The sequence below is a fragment of the Festucalex cinctus genome, chromosome 13 (genome assembly GCF_051991245.1).
Source record: "Festucalex cinctus isolate MCC-2025b chromosome 13, RoL_Fcin_1.0, whole genome shotgun sequence".
Taxonomy (NCBI): Eukaryota; Metazoa; Chordata; class Actinopteri; order Syngnathiformes; family Syngnathidae; genus Festucalex; species Festucalex cinctus.
This window is the reverse complement of record NC_135423.1, coordinates 21,779,776-21,800,652: the sequence shown is the minus strand read 5'-3', so window position 1 is coordinate 21,800,652 and position 20,877 is coordinate 21,779,776. Positions and strand designations below refer to the sequence as shown.

General features: G+C 39.5%; 2 protein-coding genes across 3 annotated transcripts; one reads left to right on the top strand and one right to left on the bottom strand.

Annotated features, from left to right (window-relative positions):
* The first annotated feature begins 743 nt into the window (after window positions 1-743).
* Window positions 744-7,636, top strand: LOC144000441 (inositol-tetrakisphosphate 1-kinase-like). The gene is made up of 11 exons (XM_077494269.1): window positions 744-1,180; window positions 1,322-1,428; window positions 1,656-1,680; window positions 2,263-2,385; window positions 4,809-4,926; window positions 5,030-5,131; window positions 5,242-5,282; window positions 5,354-5,519; window positions 5,697-5,764; window positions 6,966-7,128; window positions 7,196-7,636. Exons 2-11 carry the CDS (start codon window positions 1,346-1,348, stop codon window positions 7,321-7,323), a joined length of 1,017 nt encoding a protein of 338 aa, XP_077350395.1. The 5' UTR covers window positions 744-1,180; window positions 1,322-1,345; the 3' UTR covers window positions 7,324-7,636.
* LOC144000440 (uncharacterized) lies at window positions 7,433-20,749 on the bottom strand. Of its 2 annotated transcripts, none has more exons than XM_077494268.1 (6): window positions 20,562-20,749; window positions 17,949-17,989; window positions 17,313-17,382; window positions 17,010-17,075; window positions 13,143-13,958; window positions 7,433-8,869 (listed from the first exon to the last, which is right to left on the bottom strand). In XM_077494268.1, exons 1-6 carry the CDS (start codon window positions 20,605-20,607, stop codon window positions 8,838-8,840), a joined length of 1,071 nt encoding a protein of 356 aa, XP_077350394.1. In that variant the 5' UTR covers window positions 20,608-20,749; the 3' UTR covers window positions 7,433-8,837. The 2 variants fall into 2 exon arrangements, with proteins under 2 accessions (XP_077350394.1, XP_077350393.1); XM_077494267.1 differs by having other exon boundaries at window positions 13,138-13,958; window positions 20,562-20,744.
* Between the last annotated feature and the right edge of the window lie 128 nt (window positions 20,750-20,877).

Below are 20,877 nucleotides of genomic sequence, written 5' to 3'. Positions count from 1 at the left end.
CATAAACTTAATTCAGTTTACAGTTAGCATATGGTGGTTAATGATTAGTGGCAGTGACTGATATTAGTGGTTAAAATATAGTTATTTAGTATACTACACTACACTACACTACAGGGGATTGTTAATTTCATCTGCCATTTTTAAATTTTGTTTCAGTTTTAGTCCAGTTTCAATCACGTTTGTTAGTTTTTATCACAGTTAGTCAACCTTATCCTATTTTTAATTAGTCAATTTTTAGTCAACTATAAATCTAGCATTTTAGTCTTTAGTTTAGTCAAAGAAAACATAGTTTTATTCATCTAGTTTTAGTCAACAAAAACTGCCAACATTTTTGTCTAGTTTTAGTCAGGACAATCATTTTACAATCTTTTTTTTTTTTTTTTTCCCCCAGTAGATTATGTTGAACATTTCAGATCTAAAACTATTTCACATAAATTTTTCTCCCATCTTTTTGATGAAAAACAACTTCAGACACAATTACAGTGTGTCAACAAGTGGGTATATGGCTCCATGCTACGAGCTAGTTAGCCAGCATTAGTTAGTGGTTGGATTAACATTATAGTTGGAACATTATAATAATTTGGATTGTTACATTATAACGAACTATAATTGACTTCTTTTTTAACCTTTCATTTTGAATCCACCAAAGTCTGTCCCATGTATTTGTGCATACTGCACTCGTTTAGCTGCAGATTTGAAAAGGGGTGTGTCACTGTGTCACATGACAGTGTCACAGTGACAGATTGGCAGAGACAAGATTTTACAAAAGCAAAACATTTTCATCTCGTTTTTGTTCATGAACTAAAATGTCCATAGATTTTAGTCCACTTTTTTATTAAGGAGTACATTTTCGTTTCGTCTTCATTAGTTGATGAAAATGCATGCTAATTTAGTCACAGTTTTTGTTTATTGGTGAGGGTTTTAGTCGATTCTAGTCTAGTTTGTATGTGTGTTGACGAAGTTAACACTATGGGAATCTATTATTCATAACGTGGATAATTTCCAGTCGTCAATTATCCTAATAACATGCCTGTTTTTGGAATGTGGGAAGAGAAAATCCACACAAACTCCACACATGGGTGGGAGTAATGATTCAAATATTGAACCTCAGGACTGTGAAGCTGCGTCACTAACCACTACTTCACTATGCTGATCGGCCATCTCGAAAGAGGGTAAACAGGTGAATGTTGTTTGTCATGATGTCAGATGAATAGTTTCAGGATGTCACTATTGAGATGAAGTGTGATGTAGGAGCCGGTGGGGTGGGGGTGATGGACAAGAACGGTGGGCCTCCCATCCTTTTGCTTATGTCTGCTGTTAGCGGGCCACAAGAGAAGCAATCCAAATGTCGCGGCGCAGAGTGGGCTTCTGCCTCAGTGATAAGAAACGCAGGAGGATGAATCTGGACGCCTTTGCAGAACTCTGTGTGTAAGTTACATGACTTGTCTTTTTGTTTTTGTTTTTCATCATAGGATTGTTATTAGAGCAGTCCTAACAAAAGAGACTGAGCAAAATGTAATTAGGTACTGTAATGAGTGTAATTCATGAAAGAATATAAAAGTATTCTACTTACAGGACTGAGGAAGTTCTTTGTCATGTATAAGAGTAAAGTCACGCTTGAATAGAATATAAACCAATTCATTTTGTTCATCCAGGGACCATGGAGTGGAGGTGGTGGAGGTAATTGTTTTTGTCTTATGCAAATAGAAAGTTAGGGGCTTAATTTGTCACTTTTTTGTGACAGATTTGTGATAAATGTAGGACTTCCATATTTTTCTGTGCATTTATCTTTCTTCTGCATGATTCCTTAACCACACGCACACCAGCTTGCACAGTGCTGCGTTAACGTGAAATAGTTGAGTTCAGTGTGCACCCATATGTCATATACAGATGTCTGCAATTTTAGTAATCCATGTCACGGCCACCTGCAGCCACCTCCTCTCATTAGCTTTCTGTACATTTTCCTTGAGTAGGTGTCATGAAAGAAGGCCCCATAACTGTGGTAAAAAAAAAAAAAAGGTTTGTCTGTAGGTAGCATTCTTACTATTTTTGGTGTGTTCTCATTTTAGTGAACAAACATGTTTAACACATTCACTGCCATTGACGGTTATAGACGTCAAAGTTCCATTTTAACTGGGCTGGCAGTGAATGAGTTAAATGTGTGCAATAAATCTAACGTCCTGTGACGAGGCTCTCTTACAAGCTGGCAGACTCAAGATGAATTATGACTAAATAATCAAATGTTTTCTTTTTCTTCTTTAGATTGATCTTACTCAGCCGCTTGGGCCCCAAGGACCTTTCGATGTCATAGTTCACAAGCTGTCTGATGTCATCGTGGAGGCAGAGCATGACAGCAAATCAAAGCAGCTCCTGGTCAACTTTCAGGTGGAGATGAAAAGATTTTTAATGATGGGTGAGGGGCAACCAAGGCTGGGAAATTAAGTAATGAAAAGAAGAAGAAGTTTGAAACATTCCATAGTTTAAAGCAGGGGTGGCCAAATTTGGTCCTCGAGAGCCCCTATCCAACCTGATATCTATGTTTCTCTCCACTAACACACCTGATTCATGATCAGGATTGTTATCAGACTTCTGCAAAGCTTGATGATGAGCTGATCGTTAGATTCAGCTGCGCTGAAGGAGGGAAACATGGAAAAGAGGCTGGACAGTGGCTCTGGAGGACTTGACTTGGCCACCACTGGTTGAAAGCGACAATGTGTAAACTTTAGCACCATCTAGTGGTGAACTAATAATTCATTAATTTGAAATGCCCACTATTGATTTCAATAATATGCAAAAGAATATGTTCTAATCCATTTTTATTTAACTATATAAACATAGAGAGAGAGAGAGAGAGAGAGAAAATTAATTGCAGAAGTGAACTGAAGTGCACTATACAGTTGTGTGCAACCGGTCCATTCATTACGGTGGCATATAGACAAAAACTGTGATGAATTGCCATGAAAATGTATGTCGAGTTGTCGACACATGCAGACGTGCTAATAATTGTCTGAAAATGTTACAACATAACTTTCAATATGTTTTATTCTATCACGCTTTAATGTTGGCTTCCTCAGTTGCCTGGTACACACAAAACATTGTACCACTTTATGTCCAAAAAAACGTGATTGATTGTCACCAGAATTTATGAGTACAGTTTTACGTAATAGCATGTAAATTTAGTACAACTGTAAATGTACAAAAGTGAAAACATTTTTTAAAATGTTACTGTGATGTTACTAGGGTCATGCAAGGGTTATGCTTACTGTCATGACCAGGGTCATGTAAGGGTTATGTTTAAACCTAGGGGTCCGCCAGGAGGTGTCCTTTGAGGTGGGGGAAGGGGGGTACTGTCATGACTAGGGTCATGCAAGGGTTATGTTTACTGTCAAGACTAGGGTCATGCAAGGATTATGTTTGGGTCATGACCGTGAGGTCAAGTGTCTGTTTTGAACTGATGTAACCGGCATCTAGTTTCAACTGGTCTTAAGCTATCTGATGTCAGGAGCTTTGTGATGTCAAGAGTCTTTAATCTCTTTATCTGGTCAACAGCCAATCAGATAATACCATGTCAGTCCTGTTACCCACATGTCTAGTCACAACCAATCAGATCGATTCACTGTCTCTATAAGCTGTCTGAGAAGGGTGTGTTTTTGTCGCATTATTACCTCTGTTCCTCTGTGCACCTCCACAGCCCAAAGTTATCTTAGAGTCTCGTGATTCTTGATACATTCTCGTTGTTTCTCGTCTAGTCAAGTTTGTTCTACGCCTCTCGATGTTTTGCGACTAAAGAGTTAAAATCTTATTTGTGTCAGCGCTTTTGGGATCCAAACTCAGAGCCAGCAGTTATGAATCGTCATCAAAATTCACATCGCTACTCATGTCAACTTCAACCTATGAAAATATAAAAACAATTGCCACAATATTTGGGAAATAAAGGGATACTTAACTAATTGAGCCATTTTCAGCAGTAAAAAGTTAATAATTTGTCCAGAAGGAATTTGATAACTTCATTATTTTTTATGTACAATTAATACCTTTACAAATTAAATTTTCCACTTGCTGTCGACTGAAGATGACATCATTTGTGCTGAGGAAGTAGGTAACGACCAATCATGGCTCAGTTTGCTGACCAAACCCAGAAAACAGGTGAGCCATGATTGGTCGTTACCTACTTCCTCAGCACAGGTGATGTCATCTTCAATCGACAGCAGGTGGAAAATTCTCTTTTTAAAGGTATTAATTGTACGTGAAAAACAATTATGTTATCACATTAATTCTCAACAAAATATTAACTTTTTACAGCTGAAAATGGCTCATAGAGTGCACTCATCAGTTTACATACCTGTAGTGTATGTAAACTTTCAAGCACAACGTGTAGGCTACACGTCATAATCGTAGTCTGAAGATATTAGAAAAAAAAAAATCGCAATATTTTGTATTATATTAACGTCAGAAGCATTATTATGCAAATGTACCATTGCTTCCCACGTTAATATAAGCCCCAGTAGCTCCAAATAGGGCCAACGTGGTATACAGGTATGTTCCAACACCTTGAAAATGTTTTTATTTATTTCCAGTTTTACATCTCATATTTCTGCAACTCTGAAGTTTTGCTAACAATGGTTGCTAGCCTATATGACTTTTTGTGGTCATGCTAACTCAATAATACAGAAAGTGAATACTCTCTCATGTCTATGTATAAATGTTGTATACATTGTAAATGGAGGCAAACAACCAACAATTTAGCTCTTGTATGTAGCCTCTTGGGTGTGAAATTTAAATGAGCTGCTTGTATTATGTTCCTGCAGAGCTACGTGTCAGCTAACAGCAGGACAGTTCTTCTGGATCCCCTACCTGCCATGACCCAAATTCTCGACCGCTTTGCCTCTTACCGGATCATGAGCAAGCTGCACAATTCACTCCGAGGTCTCACATTTACTACTAACAATAATAGTAATAATTCTGCAGTAGTACAGTAACACCACATTGTGATTTGAAGACGTTTGCTCTTTTTGTTTTTGCTTGACAGACTGGCACATTTGCAGTCCTCCATACCTTGAGGTCCACAGTGCAAGTGACATGTCTTCCATTCAGCAGAAAGTGATGACTCAGAACCTGAGCTTCCCTCTCAGTCAGTTTTCCACCTCAATCCCAGAAGCCTTTTAGATACTCAGTTGATATTGTTATGAAACAAAAGCTTTAAAATGACTTGGAATTTGTTCTTTGTTCCCTGTTGGACAGTTTGTAAAACCAGAGTGGCACATGGTTCTCTTTCTCATGAGGTAAGTGCAGCCATCTAGTATGGGTCGTCTTTTCTCACTAATTGTGCTTCATCTATTTGCTCGATGCGTAGATGTCGCTGATCTTCAGTGCGGCAAACCTGGTGGAGATCCATCCTCCATGTGTCCTCCAGAGTTTTGTCAACCACGGCGCTGTCCTGCACAAGGTGTTTATTGTCGGAGAAAGACACTTCTGTGTAGAAAGACCCTCACTCAAGAACTTCCCAACTGGACCATGCGGTCAGTCAGAAAATGCAATTTGCTCACTTCCTGTCTGATTTCACTTTTCTATTCAGTCTGGTTTGAACCCTTTGTTATCCTTACCCTAACCCAGATCCCGTTCCACTGATCTGCTTATGCTATCTTTGTTGTTTGTTCCCTATGCACACTCCAGCTGTGGTTTCTCTCTGCCTGCAGACAGAAAGACCATCTTTTTTAACAGTCAGAAAGTGTCCAAACCAGAGTCAAGCTCTGATCTGACAGCAGTGAGTACTGTATTGTGTATTTTTAAATGAAAAGCCATGATTTCAAATAATCTTTCAGTTAAAAAAATAAAAATAAAATCCTTTTCAATTAAATACTCATTAAAAGGGAAGTCAACACAAACATTTTCTTTGCAATATGTTCTAATCTATGCAGCTCCACAAGTTAAAGGGATACTTTACTTATTTTGCCATTTTTGACAGTCAAATATTAATATTTTGCCTATAATACATTTGATATGTTCATTATTTTTCATCCTGTGATTGGTTGGCAACCAGTCCAGGGTGTCCCCCGCCTACTGCCCAGAGCCAGCTGAGATAGGCTCCAGCTCCCCCCGCGACCCTTGTGAGGAATAAGCGGTCAAGAAAACGGATGGATGGATGGATGATTTTTCATGTACAATTAGTACCTTTTAAAAACACATTTTGCAACTTTCTGCCGACTGAAAATGACATGACAAGGGCTCAGGTAACCAATCACAGCTCAGCTTGTGATGTCACATGACCAAACCTAGAAAACAGGTGAGCTGGGATTGGTTACCTGAGGCCTTGTGATGTCATTTTCAGTCGACAGAAAGTTGCAAACTGTGTTTTTAAAGGTACTAAGTGTACGTAAAAAAAATAACGAAAGTATCAAATTAATTATAGACAAAATATTAACTTTTTATTCCCATAATGGGCTAAATAAGTGAAGTATCTCTTTAATATTGTGTTTGTGGAATATGAGCTAAAGCAGCAAAATCCACCTGTTTTTATCCATCTCAGGGGGTGGCCATTTTGCCACTTACTGTCGACTGAAAATGACATCGCAGTTGCTCAGAGCTCAGGTAATGAACATTCACGGCTCACCTGCTTTCAGAAGCTCAGCTGTGATTGGTCGTTACATGAGCCTTGCGCAATTGTGATGTCATTTTCAGTCCACAGCACGTGGCAAAATGGCCGCCACCTGAGATAGATAATTTGATATTGGATTTTGCTGCTTAACTCATATTACATAAACTCAATATCACAAAACAATAATCACAACGCTGTGTTTAGACTTGTTGTTGTGGAAATGTTTGACTTAACTTCCCCTCTAGGGGGCACTATTAGCTGCAATTACTGATTTTGCAACTCGATGCGATCACCAGCATCATGCCGCAATATTTATGAATAAGCGTTACCTATCTCAAATCCACCTAAAAACGTGTCTCCCTTTCCCAAGCTGGATGAGAAAATGCCCTGCCTGCCCCCTCCCAGCACGGAAGCTATTGCCGCCCTGGTCAGAGAGCTGCGCATTCAGCTCGGCATGGCCCTGTTTGGTGTGGACGTCATCATCAATATGCATACGTACACCCTCACCGTCATAGATATAAACGTTTTTCCAGGTAAGCACCATAACATTCACTCAAGAGTAACAGCCGCATAGTCCAAAGTGTTCTTGTCTCTTGTCAGGTTATGAAGGCGTGCCCCAGTTTTTCTCCTCTCTGCTCAGCCACATTGAGTCAGTGTTGGCCAAACAAGCTGCTCCTGAGATGACCAAACACGAAGGGGAGACTTCCTCTATGGCAAGGGGCCTCTGACACACCTCGGGTGAAAACGCACAATGTAAATCTTTAAGTAATCATTTCTGGATTCACTCAAATATATTTGAAGTTATTCTAATAACGGCATAAACAATTAGGCAGCAAATGACTTTCAATTAGTTTTATTGAGTAGCATAGAAGACACAGCAGGCACAAAATACAGCACTCTATGGCTAGTAATATTACAAATATTTTCGTATCTTTCCTCTATCTTGCTGGTTAATACATCTTACACGTATGTACAAAAACAACTTGAAAGCATAGAGTAACAGTTCTTTAGTTCTTGTGAAATAAACAATCATCTTTGGAATGAATCGTACTACTATTATTATTCGTGTTATTTGCGTGTTTTCATACAAGATTGCAATTCTTGGCTGTATAGAATAAAAGATAATATATTGATTAAATGAGTACTATATGTGCACTTTAATGATGTATTAAAATACCTGCTGTATTGGTTTATTTAATATTCATTATTGCATTCATGTGTGCCGCAGTGTACATTGTATTATTGCAGTTAATTGAGTCTCTTGGTAACCCTGTTCAATGTGTATCTTGTGCAATTTGTCGCAGTGTCCTGTTGGGGGCGCTTTTGCCTTTTACTTTGTATGACCTTGGCGCAATGATATTTACACTAGCACAAAGAAGTCAAGACAGCAACCACTGCAAATGTGATGTAACACCAGCGAGCGATTACAACGGTTATTTTCAGAGTTAGTGTTACCAAAAGACAACAAAATGGCTTTAGTGTCTTCCTCGATCCCTGCCTGATCGTCGTTGGCTTGTTAAGAGTGCAAAGCTGTCTGAACCTCAAGTGACACGTTGAGACCTTGTAAGCTCATCAAATTCCCATCTATACGCACCATGTGCCAATCACCACCTGACGTACAAGATCCATTTGTGTTTTGTTCGTGTCACCCTCGTTCATCACAGTCTGATTTTAACAGTACGCGAGCCTAGTGAAACAATCCTTAGTTCTTGAAATAAATAACTTACACTTGGGTAGCAATATCAGTTATACATAACAGTCATAACACTTTACATATAGCTATCGATTATTGCACAAAACGGATATTGATACGCACAAACTGCTTATAGAGAATCTGTTGTAACATCTGAGACAAGATGTGCCTGTTTTGATGACACGGCACTCAATGTGGCTGTGTGAAAGTGTGCGTGAAATTTCTAGGTAGAAATTGCATTTAAGTAAAAGTGCTGAATGTTTGCATTTGTGGCAGTTTGCAACTTATTTCACCTTTCTACTAAACATTTACAGATTAAGGTGGCAAGCTCACTAAACATAGAACCCCGAAAGTAAAATTAGCATTGCATTGACACTGATGGAAAAAACTGTTCCGGATAAAAATCATTTTGCATCCAAATAAGGGATACCGAGGCTGTTAATGGGAATCAGTAGAGCTGAATGTGTGAACGAGAATGCAACCAAAGGGCTACTGTGTGTGTGGGTGGGTGTTCATCCTCTCCGCAGCGCTCTCAGCTCTGCGGCAACTTCACGTAACTGGGCTTCGATCTCCAGCAGCTCCTGCAGATGGAAAGGAGAGAAAACGGCTCCCAGTTACGCAGACATGCAGCGGAAGGTTTCACCTTACAGGCCTCTCAAGTTGGAATCAAAAATATTTAGCACGTTTGATGATAACAGGCCTACTACAGATGGACAGGGACTGCAGATGAAAATTAGCTTCTAGCAATTTCTGGTCTGTGCCGCACAATTTGATGTGCAAGGTCTGTATTAAATAAATAAAATGAAAATAAATAAATACTTGACTGAGTTGGGGGTGGAGCTATACGTGGTGGCCAATTTTGAAAAAGGCGATTCAGTGGTGCAAATAATTAGTTCCACCTAACTGCTATTTCCTTTCCACACAGTCACATTACAATGTGGCACTAAATACGCGTTGATTATTTAGCTGCTCACAGGACACAAGCGAATCTGTCATATCAATTAAATTAACATGTAATACCTGCAGTAAGCATTAATCATCGCAAGCAACATGGCTAAGAAGGCATTAGGCGTTTTTCCACCGCCGGAACTTTTGGAGAACTTTTCAGTTTACCTTGGTAAAATTCAGTTCACACGTTTTTCCACCAACAATAATTACCAGGGTAATTAAATTCTCCAGGGGGCTTCCAAGTACTATCTCGGCAGCAGGGTCTTGCTGAGCCAGGCAGGAACTTTGAGGGGGCGGGTTGCAATGATCAAGGCTGATTGGTCAAATTTGGGGGTGTTGTTTTTACATCGGCTGGACTCAATCAAAGTCATTTGAATTAATTACCGAGAACTGCAAGACGCTGTGGAAACACAAATCATAAATTCCCTGCGGAACTTTACCACCAAGAACTCCCTTTGCCCAGAACTCAAAGTTCCTGGGCTTGTTGGTGGAAAAACACCTATTGTTTATCATAGCATCCCGTGTCAGCCTTCCTTGAAATATAATGCACACATATCCAGAACCTTGCCCAACACAGTCATAATACAAATCCACATAAAAAGCAAGATTTTGAATTTTGAAGAGTTAATTGTGCTCCTTAGATATGATTTCAATGAGCCGTTGATAGCCAGTATGCAAAATGGCCGTCGGTGGCAGATGATCACTGAAGACTATTTGTGAATTTGGACACACCTTATGTTAGCTAGCTAATGAGATAGAAGCTGACTGGATAGCCAATAGGGCAAGACTTTTGAAGTCGCGAGGCTGCCATATTGCTCCTCCCAAGAATCATTTCTCAGTATATGATCCGATACATTTAGAGTATCGAAATTGGAGAACATTTGAGACAGTACCTAGTAGAAACTGCCTGATTTATGGTGTTTTAAATGTATTAAACATAAACAAGATGATTTCAGACATTTTAAAAATGAAATTAAATACATATATAAATTATATGTTTAATGATGTTTAGTACAGGACGAAACTCGTATATATATTTTTTAAATTAATGAATTATAACTGTAATTCAGCAAAAGATGCCTCTGCCAAATCTAATATTTAAAGAACTGAGCGATAAAAGAAAAAGGTGGTCTTCAAAGCAGTACATATTTTCCACTTTTTTTTTTTTTTTACTTGTTAAAAAATAGCGACCACATTGGCACAAACGCCCAACCCCTAACTGCTAATAATACTAACTGTCTACGAGCTGTATATGTCTCATCTGTACGCAGACACGGTGCTCCGCATACGCTTACCACGCACTGCGCGTAGGGCACCAACTGCCTAAGGGGGCACCAAAAAACAAATCAAGCCCGTAAAAATAATCATATTAGTAATTATAATATCCATCCATCCATTTTCTTGACCGCTTATTCCTCACAAGGGTCGCGGGGGCTGCTGGCACCTATCTCAGCTGGCTCTGGGCAGTAGGCGGGGGACACCCTGGACTGGTTGCCAACCAATCGCAGGGCACACAGAGACGAACAACCATCCACACTCACACGCACACCTAGGGACAATTCGGAGCGCCCAATTAACCTGCCATGCATGTCTTTGGAATGTGGGAGGAGACCGGAGTACCCGGAGAAGACCCACGCAGGCACGGGGAGAACATGCAAACTCCACCCAGGAAGGTCCGAGCCTGGACTCGAACCGGAGACCTCAGAACTGTGAAGCGGACGTGCTAACCACTCGACTACCGTGCCGCCCAATTATAATATCAGTGTCTAATATTTAAAATAAAAGCTTGTAACGCATGTTAATAAATACAAAAAATAACGTAGCATTATTTACTCGACGAGCGGTACCGCTGGTCTACGTTGGTGCCCCCCGTCCCCTAGTAGTTTGTTCCTATTAGGGAAAGGGGGAGGGTAGCGGGGTGCACTTTTGCTCCAACGAAACAAACTACTAGGGAAGGGGGAGCGGGGTGGGGTATACTTTATGCTTCAATCGCAAATTTGGCAGAAGTTTATTCTTGGATATCTGGACATGTCATCAAAAAGGCATCAAGAATTGGGGGCGGAAAAGAAAAAACAATGAGATGATGCTCGTGCGTCACTTGCAGGTATGACAATGACAATTTGTTTGTTTATTTTGTAGCAGCTACGTTTACATGACCACAGTTAGCAACAAAAAAACAAAAAAAAACAAAAACAAAAAAAAAACACTCCAAACCGCCGCAGTGGAATGGTTGTGACCAGCACGTTCATTATACGGTATGTTAAATGGAATGTGACGAGACAATATTGTTTCATATGGAACGGCCAAGAGCGGCATGTACTGGTAAAAGTGTAATTTGAAAATAATAATAATAATCATCTTAAGGCTAAGTAGATTTCCTCATTTCATATTCATAGTTTTAACATTATGTCCAGAATTTTTACATAGTGCCCTATCAGTCCTTCTCTAAAAAGGTAGATTATTAAAATTTTCATGTACCTGTGTTTTAAATATAGGCCTGCACAATACCATAATCCTAATCAATTTAGAAAATGTTTGTACCATGGTTGGTTCAAAACCATATTTCATTGTAGAATCCCTGAATATTGTCTTGTATTTCTGAATACAGGATCAATGCTTCAATATGTTCAAGGAGCATTTCATACCCAAACATAAATGCGGAAATTGCACAAAATCTGTCATATGATGACCTGATAGCCGATTTTGCAGCCCAGAAATGGAGACATGTGCTCTACTAACTTGCTTGCACTTTGTTTATTTCCAGATGTTTATTTGTTAATAGTAGTGGCATTGAGTTTTATTTTAATTCATTTAGCTTTATTTATTTGAGTATTTGGTGTCATTGTTAGTTTTAGAAAGACTTATTATGTATCACTTATTTTTGTGAACATTTTTAAAACTTCAATATTGACACTTAGAAGTAGGGCTGGGTATCGATTCAGATTTCCAGAATCGATTTAATTCGATTCACAAGGGCCCGATTCAATTCATGATTCACAACGATTTTCGATTCAGTTGAGAAATTCATGCAGCACATATTTTAGACAGTCATCAAAAGTACCAATGCTGCAAAGAGTAGAAACTTGCTCTAATTTAATGCATTATTAAGAATATGAATATTTACATTAGGAATTGAATCCATTGCAGTTACATTAATCTGTTTCATTTAACATGGCCTTATAAAAACAATAAATAATAATTTAAATAAATTACAACCACAGCACAGACTGTGTCAATAAATTGACAAAAATGGGGGGGTCGATATATTGATACATGGTTTTATGTATCGATATTGGGATATGAAAAGGTGTATCGATATGATAGTGATATATCGATATTTCAAACCCAGCCCTACTTACAAGTTATTTTGTTTAATAAAGCAAAACTGACAAATACTCAGATATTGTTCATTTGTACCAGGGGAGGGGTGATGGGGTGTGCGGACGGAGTGTTGGGGGGGCACCACAAAACATTTATGCTTAGGGGCACCAAAATGGCCCTGTCTGTACGCATACCGTATAGTTTATACAGTATAGTCTGCTCGCGAGGTGGGAGTAACAAGATGGCCGCCCTGTGACTTCAACGGCTTGCACTGGCGCGTATGGGCTATCGCGACATCTGATAAGACGTGCCCGTAAAAAGGAAAATCTCACTGGCTGTATTGTCAACTTTCCACCAATAGAGGGTACTAATACACTGAAAAAGCCATGAAAGACAATGGGCGATTATATCGTAATGCGTCAATTTTTTATTTTTTTTTTAATCAACTTGGTCGACAAAACGTAGCTTTTTACTTATATTTGTTCCTGCTTGCATGTGTGCATTTCATTATATGAAACGCTGACTGGTTGTTATGACAAACAATTTTAAGCTCAAATGACATCTTGTTTCTCTGACAAACCTCGCCTTCATCATCTCCAAAGCCACCTTCATCCTCATCTTCATCCTCTCTGACATACTCATCCTCATCTTCCTCATCCTCCCCACGTGGATCGTCGTCGTCCTCCTGGTCCTTCAACCTCTCCCTCTCAAACTGGCGCGTGGCCTCGTCGCTGGCTTTCTCCATCACTCTCTTCTGCTGCGGCTCCTTCACCTCCCCTCCGCCGTTGTCACCTTCTCTTTCGTCCTCCTCACGCTTGCTCTGGTCCGCGCCATCGACTCCCTTCTGCGCTCGCGCCTCGTCCTGTGCTCGTTGCATCTTCTTGAGCAGCTCGTCCAGCTCCTCCTGCTTCTCCTTCCTCGCCTTCTCCTCCTCTGGCTTATTGCTGCTGGTCAGCTCCTTCAGCTCCTTCTCTACCTTCTCCTTCTCCACGCTCAGCTCCAACTCATCCTTCCTCTGATCGACAACACTCTGCTGCTGAACGTCCTCTTTGTTGTCTCTCGCCATCTTTTGCTTGGTGTTGTCGTCCTCTTGACCACTTTTCGGGCTCCCGCTTTCCTTCATCTCGTAACGCTTTTTCTTTAACTCTCTGAGCAGCTCTTTGAGCTCCTCGTCATTTCTCTCCTCTTTTTCCTTCTTGCTGATCTCTTCAGCCAGCAGCTCCTCCAGCTCTTTCGCTCTCTCCTCTTCATCATGGATCCCCGTATCATCTATCTTTGGCTCATCCAGCTCCCTCTTCTTGGTGTCATCTTCCACTGTTGTTTTAGCCGCATCGCTCTCTTCATCCTTCGACTCCAAATCATCCTCTTCATCAGCTAGACTGTACTCGTACCGCTCTCTCTCTGCAAAGATCAGCAACAACATACCTCATTACAGTTTGCACACACTAGCTGTAGAAATATTAGTTAACGCCCGCTATCACAGTTCATCTTTTGTGCCTCTGTTAAATCATTGATTTTAAGCAATTGTTTTTCTGGCTTTTTACTGCTTGCCAGGGGGGGCCCAAGACAGTTCCCAAGTATGCTCCAGTAACATTCATTGTTCCCATTAAACTCATTCACTGCCAGTCATTATAGAAAATTTTTACATTTCCAATACTCGCGTGATATTACATTCAATAATTATATATAAACCGAATCTACCAAATAACAGAATAGACTCCCTACTTTTTGTCCCGTCCCGTTCTTTTATAATTGACAGCAGAAAAATGTAGGTTTGCCAAAATACAGCCATTTCTCCCATGGACTCTGAAACTGTGTTTATTTCCTATAAAATGGGGCAATGATGTCATCTACCGGTGGTTGGGCATCAGTAAAGTTGTTTCCAAGTTTGATATTTACAGTGGAGCATGCTCAGATTCGCCCCCATTTAGCACCGCTCTAAAAAATACAATTGACAAGTATACTTGTCAAAGGCAGTGAATGAGTTAAATGCCCATGTGAGTAATTGGGTAGGCTCTGTTTTCATGCTCTGCGTGTAAAAGGTTGCAGTTAATATGAACATTTATAATTACAGTGACATATATGTTAATTTCCATTACAGTACGTTTGCATTTTCTGTTAGTGTTCCCTCATTTATCGCGGGCTCATCTTTCATGGCCTCTCTGTTTTGCAGACTTTTTACAGTGTGCTTTGTTTTTTACAGCGTGCTTTTTGGTTTGTTTATTTTTTTGGTATTTGCGGGCGTATCTCTCGAACCCTACGACCGGTGACATACAGGCATCGATGGATTCGTCTTGATGAGACCTTTCCAACGGCGTCTGTCCCATCGCTACACAACATTGCATTCCGGAGATAGAAAGGATATACTGTAGTGTATTATAAGTAAATAACATACTTTTAACTCATTCACTGCCTTTGACAAGTATACTTGTCAATTGTATTTTTTAGAGCGGTGCTAAATGGGGGCGAATCTGAGCATGCTCCACTGTAAATATCAAACTTGGAAACAACTTTACTGATGCCCAACCACCGGTAGATGACATCATTGCCCCATTTTATAGGAAATAAACACAGTTTCAGAGTCCATGGGAGAAATGGCTGTATTTTGGCAAACCTACATTTTTCTGCTGGCAATTATAAAAGAACGGGACGGGACAAAAAGTAGGGAGTCTATTCTGTTATTTGGTAGATTCGGTTTATATATAATTATTGAATGTAATATCACGTGAGTATTGGAAATGTAAAAATTTTCTATAATGACTGGCAGTGAATATTAATGAAAAAATGACTAAATCGGAAAAAAACAAACAAATAATGAATGAAAAAGCATTCATAATAAACTAAAAATCATACCAGAATGAAAAACATATATAATGAATGAAAAAAAATACTATGCTGTATAATAAATAAAGAAAACATACTTTTAATGGAAAAAAAATGAATGTAAATGAAAAAAGAACATATGATAAATGAACAAGCATTTATAATAAAGTAAAAATCATACAAAAATGAAAAAAAACAAACGAAAAAATATATAGAATTAAACGGGAATTTAATTCTAAAAAAAAAACAAATAAAAAAAAAATAAATCTTTTTGGTTATATTGGTCATTGTTATGGCAAATTATAACATGGAGTTACAAATAAACAGGTTGATGCAAACACGCTTTAACCTGGCAATAGCCAGATTGACAAGTGTGATTCACTCAAGGGAGTTCATTGTGATTTGCTTGGGAAAGGCGGGACATTATGTACAATACTTCGAGCTGATTGGGTGATGAAGCATTGTGCACGTTTGTTTTGACCAATCACAGCCACAGATGAAAATGACGTCTTTGTTCTCGTCGAAGGGTGGGGGGCAAAAAAAGCTAGGGGTGTAACGATAACCAAACATCACGATACGATATCACGATATGAAGGTCACGATACGATAATTATCACGATATTGTGGTGATGGCGATATTTAAAAAAGATCACAATATTGTAAAAAAAAAAAGAAAGGGCGCTCATACTTAAAAGCACAATATTGTGCTTATGTACATAACAGCAATGCATATAAACCACCTACAATATCTAATAATATTGAGGCACTTACTCGCTAATACAAGCACACATTGAGTTCCACCACACATTGATCGCTTCACAAGCAAATTAGGTTCCCCTTCATCTGACATTTAGCATAGATTTTAAACATAGAAGGACAAAACATCCCTAATGAAAATTAAATTGCACTAATAAACTAGCCACTAGAGGGTACTAGAACTGCACAAATAGAAATCAACCTGACTTTAACATATGTGTTCCTTTTAAATATTGTGAACATGACGGCAACGATATTGTGGCAGTTTTAATATCACAATGTCACGATATTGCCCTTATCGTGACATCCCTAAAAAAAGCACGAACATCTTACCAGATAAAAATGCATCAAGTGCCTCTCGCTGTTTCAACATTCAACAAGGAAACGGTGAATAATTCTGCAAGAACAGAATTTCTGGCAGCGTTCATTCGTCCATGTTAGGTTTGTTTGTTTGCTCTTGCATCATAAGTGTTAGTCCAAGTTGGTAGCAGGCTATTCGCCAGCCTACCCATAATGCAACGCTCTGCTGAGATGCACACTTCTGCCAAGATGCGCACTTCGCTTATTCTCTGGAGTACGTGAACTCACAAATACCGTGAGAACTCATCTTGCAGAACAAGGTGAAACACGTTTTGACCTTGATTTAAAAATTGTGTAAGTGCCCCGAGTGTCCGGTGGCGGTACTGCATGCATCTGCTTGCCCCTATTGCCCTACCCATTGAAATGAATGGTAACTGTGTTTTAATACGTTTAAATGCGCTTGTGGGAGAGGTAGAACAATGAAAAATGTTTTGTTTTGTTTTATTAAATATGGTATTCATATTGCAATATCTCATCGAGAAAGGACAAACTAGGGTGTGAATCACTGCGTACCATCATCAGCCAACCTCTGCAGCTCTCCGAGGAGACCCTGGTGTCTTTGCACTTCATCAAGTTCCGCTGCAGAAAGTTAGACACTAATTTACTCCACATAATCAAATCATAAACAGACAATAGCATCATAGCAAACTCAAGTTGTTGCCAGCAATTCAATTTAGTGCAACCTGAAATTCAAAACACGGGGCGTGCTTATTTTTGGATGGATATGAATATGATGTAGTATATGAATATATTTGACTCCAAATTGTAGCAAATGTTGGTGATCATGGGCTATGGAATGATTATTCCAAATATCACCTGCTAGCTGAGGGCCACACTCAGGTTGTGACCCGTCTCCATTCAGCGTTTCTTGAATAATACAGTCAACCTTGAGACAAAACACAAAAAGAATTATCACTGAACATTTGGAATAATCAGGACATACAGTTCTCTCCAAAAGTACTGGAACGGCAAAATCAATTCCTTTGTTTGATGATGATGAATGAATGAAGCAACGTTCAAGCTTTTATTTTAAAATATTGTTTGAAGCCACCCACTCTCTTTCTCTCTCATAGGGAACGATCTGGTCTTCATTAGCAGCAGATGCAGTTGTCACAAGTGAAACCCAAACTGCTGTCAAATATTTAAGCAATCAATCTAAAAGGCAACACCTGAGCAACTAGAAATGTCCATCAGTCACCAATTCCAATGCTGTTGCTAACTTGAAAAGTGGGCGGGTTCCAAACAAAATCTGTCCCGAGTTGTTTGTTTGACACATCTAGATGTAAATAACATGAAATAAAACCTTTGTCTTATATTCATCTTTTGATATGAACCCGAAATGTCTTCAGTATACAACAAAAACAAAGGTGTTGACCTTATCGTTCCAATACTTTTGGAGGGCCCTGTATTACATACAGAGAAGAAGACGAATGTAATGAACTCATTCCTGACCTTTGCGTCATTGAGGGGTGAGATTACTGGCAGACATCCCACTGGAGCAGCAAAAAGGAGAATAAGAGCAAACATATTTTTAATTTCTGCTACAATGACAATAAACAAAAACAAGCAGCATTTGATGCTGTGCCAGAGAGGAAGGGCTCATTATCAGCTCAACACTGTTCCCTTGGTGAAGAGACACAGCAAAGAAGCTTACATCTCTCTCGCACTCACAATAACACACATGCACACTCACACTATTCCCAGGGGCACAAGCCGACAGGTAGTTTCCATCCAGGGCTAAATCTGTCTCAAATCCCTTTTACTGCCATTATATCATTAAAGGTAACCTAAGCAGTGTGGCTCTGCCCTGCCAGTTAACTGTCATTTGGACGGTATGTTTTCCTCTACATACATGGATGAAAAGGAGAAGACGTGTTTTCAGTTCACCAATATATATATAACATTGCTGACTATGCTGTAAACACAGTCATTGACTATTTTCAATAAGCAGTTGGTAGGTTACAGACAGCACTAATTCGATATTAATACACAGTAGGAGCTTGGTGGAAAAAACAAACTGACGCTCACTAAGTAAATTACAACAAAATTATATGATACACATTAATTGCAATTGAATCACAAAGCTAATCTCCCAGCTGACTTTGGGCGAGAGACAAGGTATTGACTGGTTGCCAGTCAATTAAATTGATTATAGCTCCCTTGTGAGTCGTGACGCACTGCAACAATTAAACCTGCTAACGTTTGCCTACAGCTGGTACCAGTGGTACGAGCCATGTCAGCTTGTTCTCACAGAAGGAGGATTAGTCCCACACTCACTATGGAAAGCCTTTTCAGAACTTATTCCATATCCTTGATATCCAGCTTAGCTTAAGGTCCATGTACTACAAGTGCGCTCATTTAAAATCATTCAACATATTTTGCATTTACACATTTTTTTTTATTCAGCATTCATATGAGAAATTTACGGAAGCGTAGAGCTGCCCATGTGGAGTAAATATTTTTGGCTGGCGAGTATGTTAGAACATACTCGCAAATATGTTCGAACATACTTGCAAACAATACGTTTGAACGTACATGTAGGCTACATGCAACAAAGTTAGCATTTCACATTATGCCACGGGGTATTATTTGCGCATGTGCGAGTGAAAACAAAACCCCATTTTTTTAGGCATTTAGGCCACATTACCAATTCATTAGAAAATGAAGTCGACAAAAAACAAAAACAAAACAGTGTTTATTCGTAACTTTTATGATTTATTATGTCTGCCGTGCATGACTTAGGTCCGTCATTTTTTTTCCACTCGCGCATGGGCAAATAATACCCTGTGGCATTATGAGAAGGTATGCTAAATTTGTAGCATGTAGCCTAGAAGTATGTTCGAACATATTTGCCAGTATGTTCAAACATATTTGCGAGTATGTTCGAACGTATTTGCGAGTATGTTCAAACGTATTTGCGAGTATGTTCAAACGTATTTGCGAGTATGTTCAAACGTATTTGCGAGTATGTTCAAACGTATTTGCGAGTATGTTCAAATGTATTTGTGACTATGTTCGAACGTATTTGCGACTATGTTCGAACATATTTGCGAGTATGTTTGAACATATTTGCGAGTATGTTTGAACATATTTGCGAGTATGTTTGAACATACTCGCCAGCCAAAAATGTTTACTCCACATTGGCAGCTCTACGCTTACATAGAAATTGCTATATCTTACTAAGTTAAAATTGCTTTCACTCTTCCTGTAATTGTGGCTCAAACAGAGAGGAGATGAGAATTAGAATAGTTTCATAAGATACAAGAAATCAAGCGTTCTGGGAGACAGAGCCAAAATTATTGCAGTGGACAATTGCGAGCTTACGTCACAAGTCAAAATGGCGGTCTTACTCAAGGGGGAACAAGCTCTTCGGTCACTGAGAAGCATTAGGACTTTGGATCATTGTAATTTGATTTTTGAGGATTAATTTGATTTTAAAATGGGATAACAATAACAATCTGCCTGGTTTGTATGCCAGTCACAGGCAAAAGAATGCAATGCGCCATTTGTTTTCACCGTGTAAAGGAAACATTTGCATTGTGGAAATATCAGAAATGCCCGGATGTTCAGATTGTTAATATGTACCTGTGTTTTTCATCAGTGAGTGGGCGTGTGTGAGATGGTGGTGGTGTTGTAGGGGGGCGCCAAGGGAGTGTTTCACACACAATGCGATTTGAGTTTAGGACCGCCACTGGATGAAGATATGGAAAAACGCTCTAAGGTTTTGTCATATACACACACCAAGCCTACACACCCTCGGACAAATTTACAGTCCCGTGCACGTGGTGTCCTTCTCACCTGCTTAACGCTAAACTGCTTGTTTGAGCTATTTTGAGCAAATGTGATTCAATGTAAAAATAAATAAATAAAATACTCGTATGAGTGGCTAAAAGACGGCACATAAATGACATGAATGTAATGAGCCTGTGCTTTCGAATTCGTTACTTAGCACATTTAAGGCAGTCACATGGTAAAGACGCAGCCTCCATTCAGACACCGTCAGCATTATTTCACGCTGCATTCGTACGGCAGAGGTAAGAGCAACGAAAAACGAAAAACACTGACCTCCCACGGCTGCCAGCAGACAAACTGCGGCCGTCAGAACTCCCATAGGATCCAAAAAAAGATGTTCCTTTCAGGAGATATCCTTCAAACCGCGGGCTGGATGTGGATGCCAGTCATCACACACATGCACACGCGCGCACACACACGTAACACCCTCTTTGAGGTTTGAGCAACTGAGTCGTGCACAGCGGCGTGCGCGCGCGTTGTTAGGTCAAGTGACGTAGCCCTTGTTCAAATCCGTATGTCACCTGCACTTTATAATTAAATAGAACTTGTAGCGTCATTCCAAATTCGAATGTACAGCTATCTGAATCTT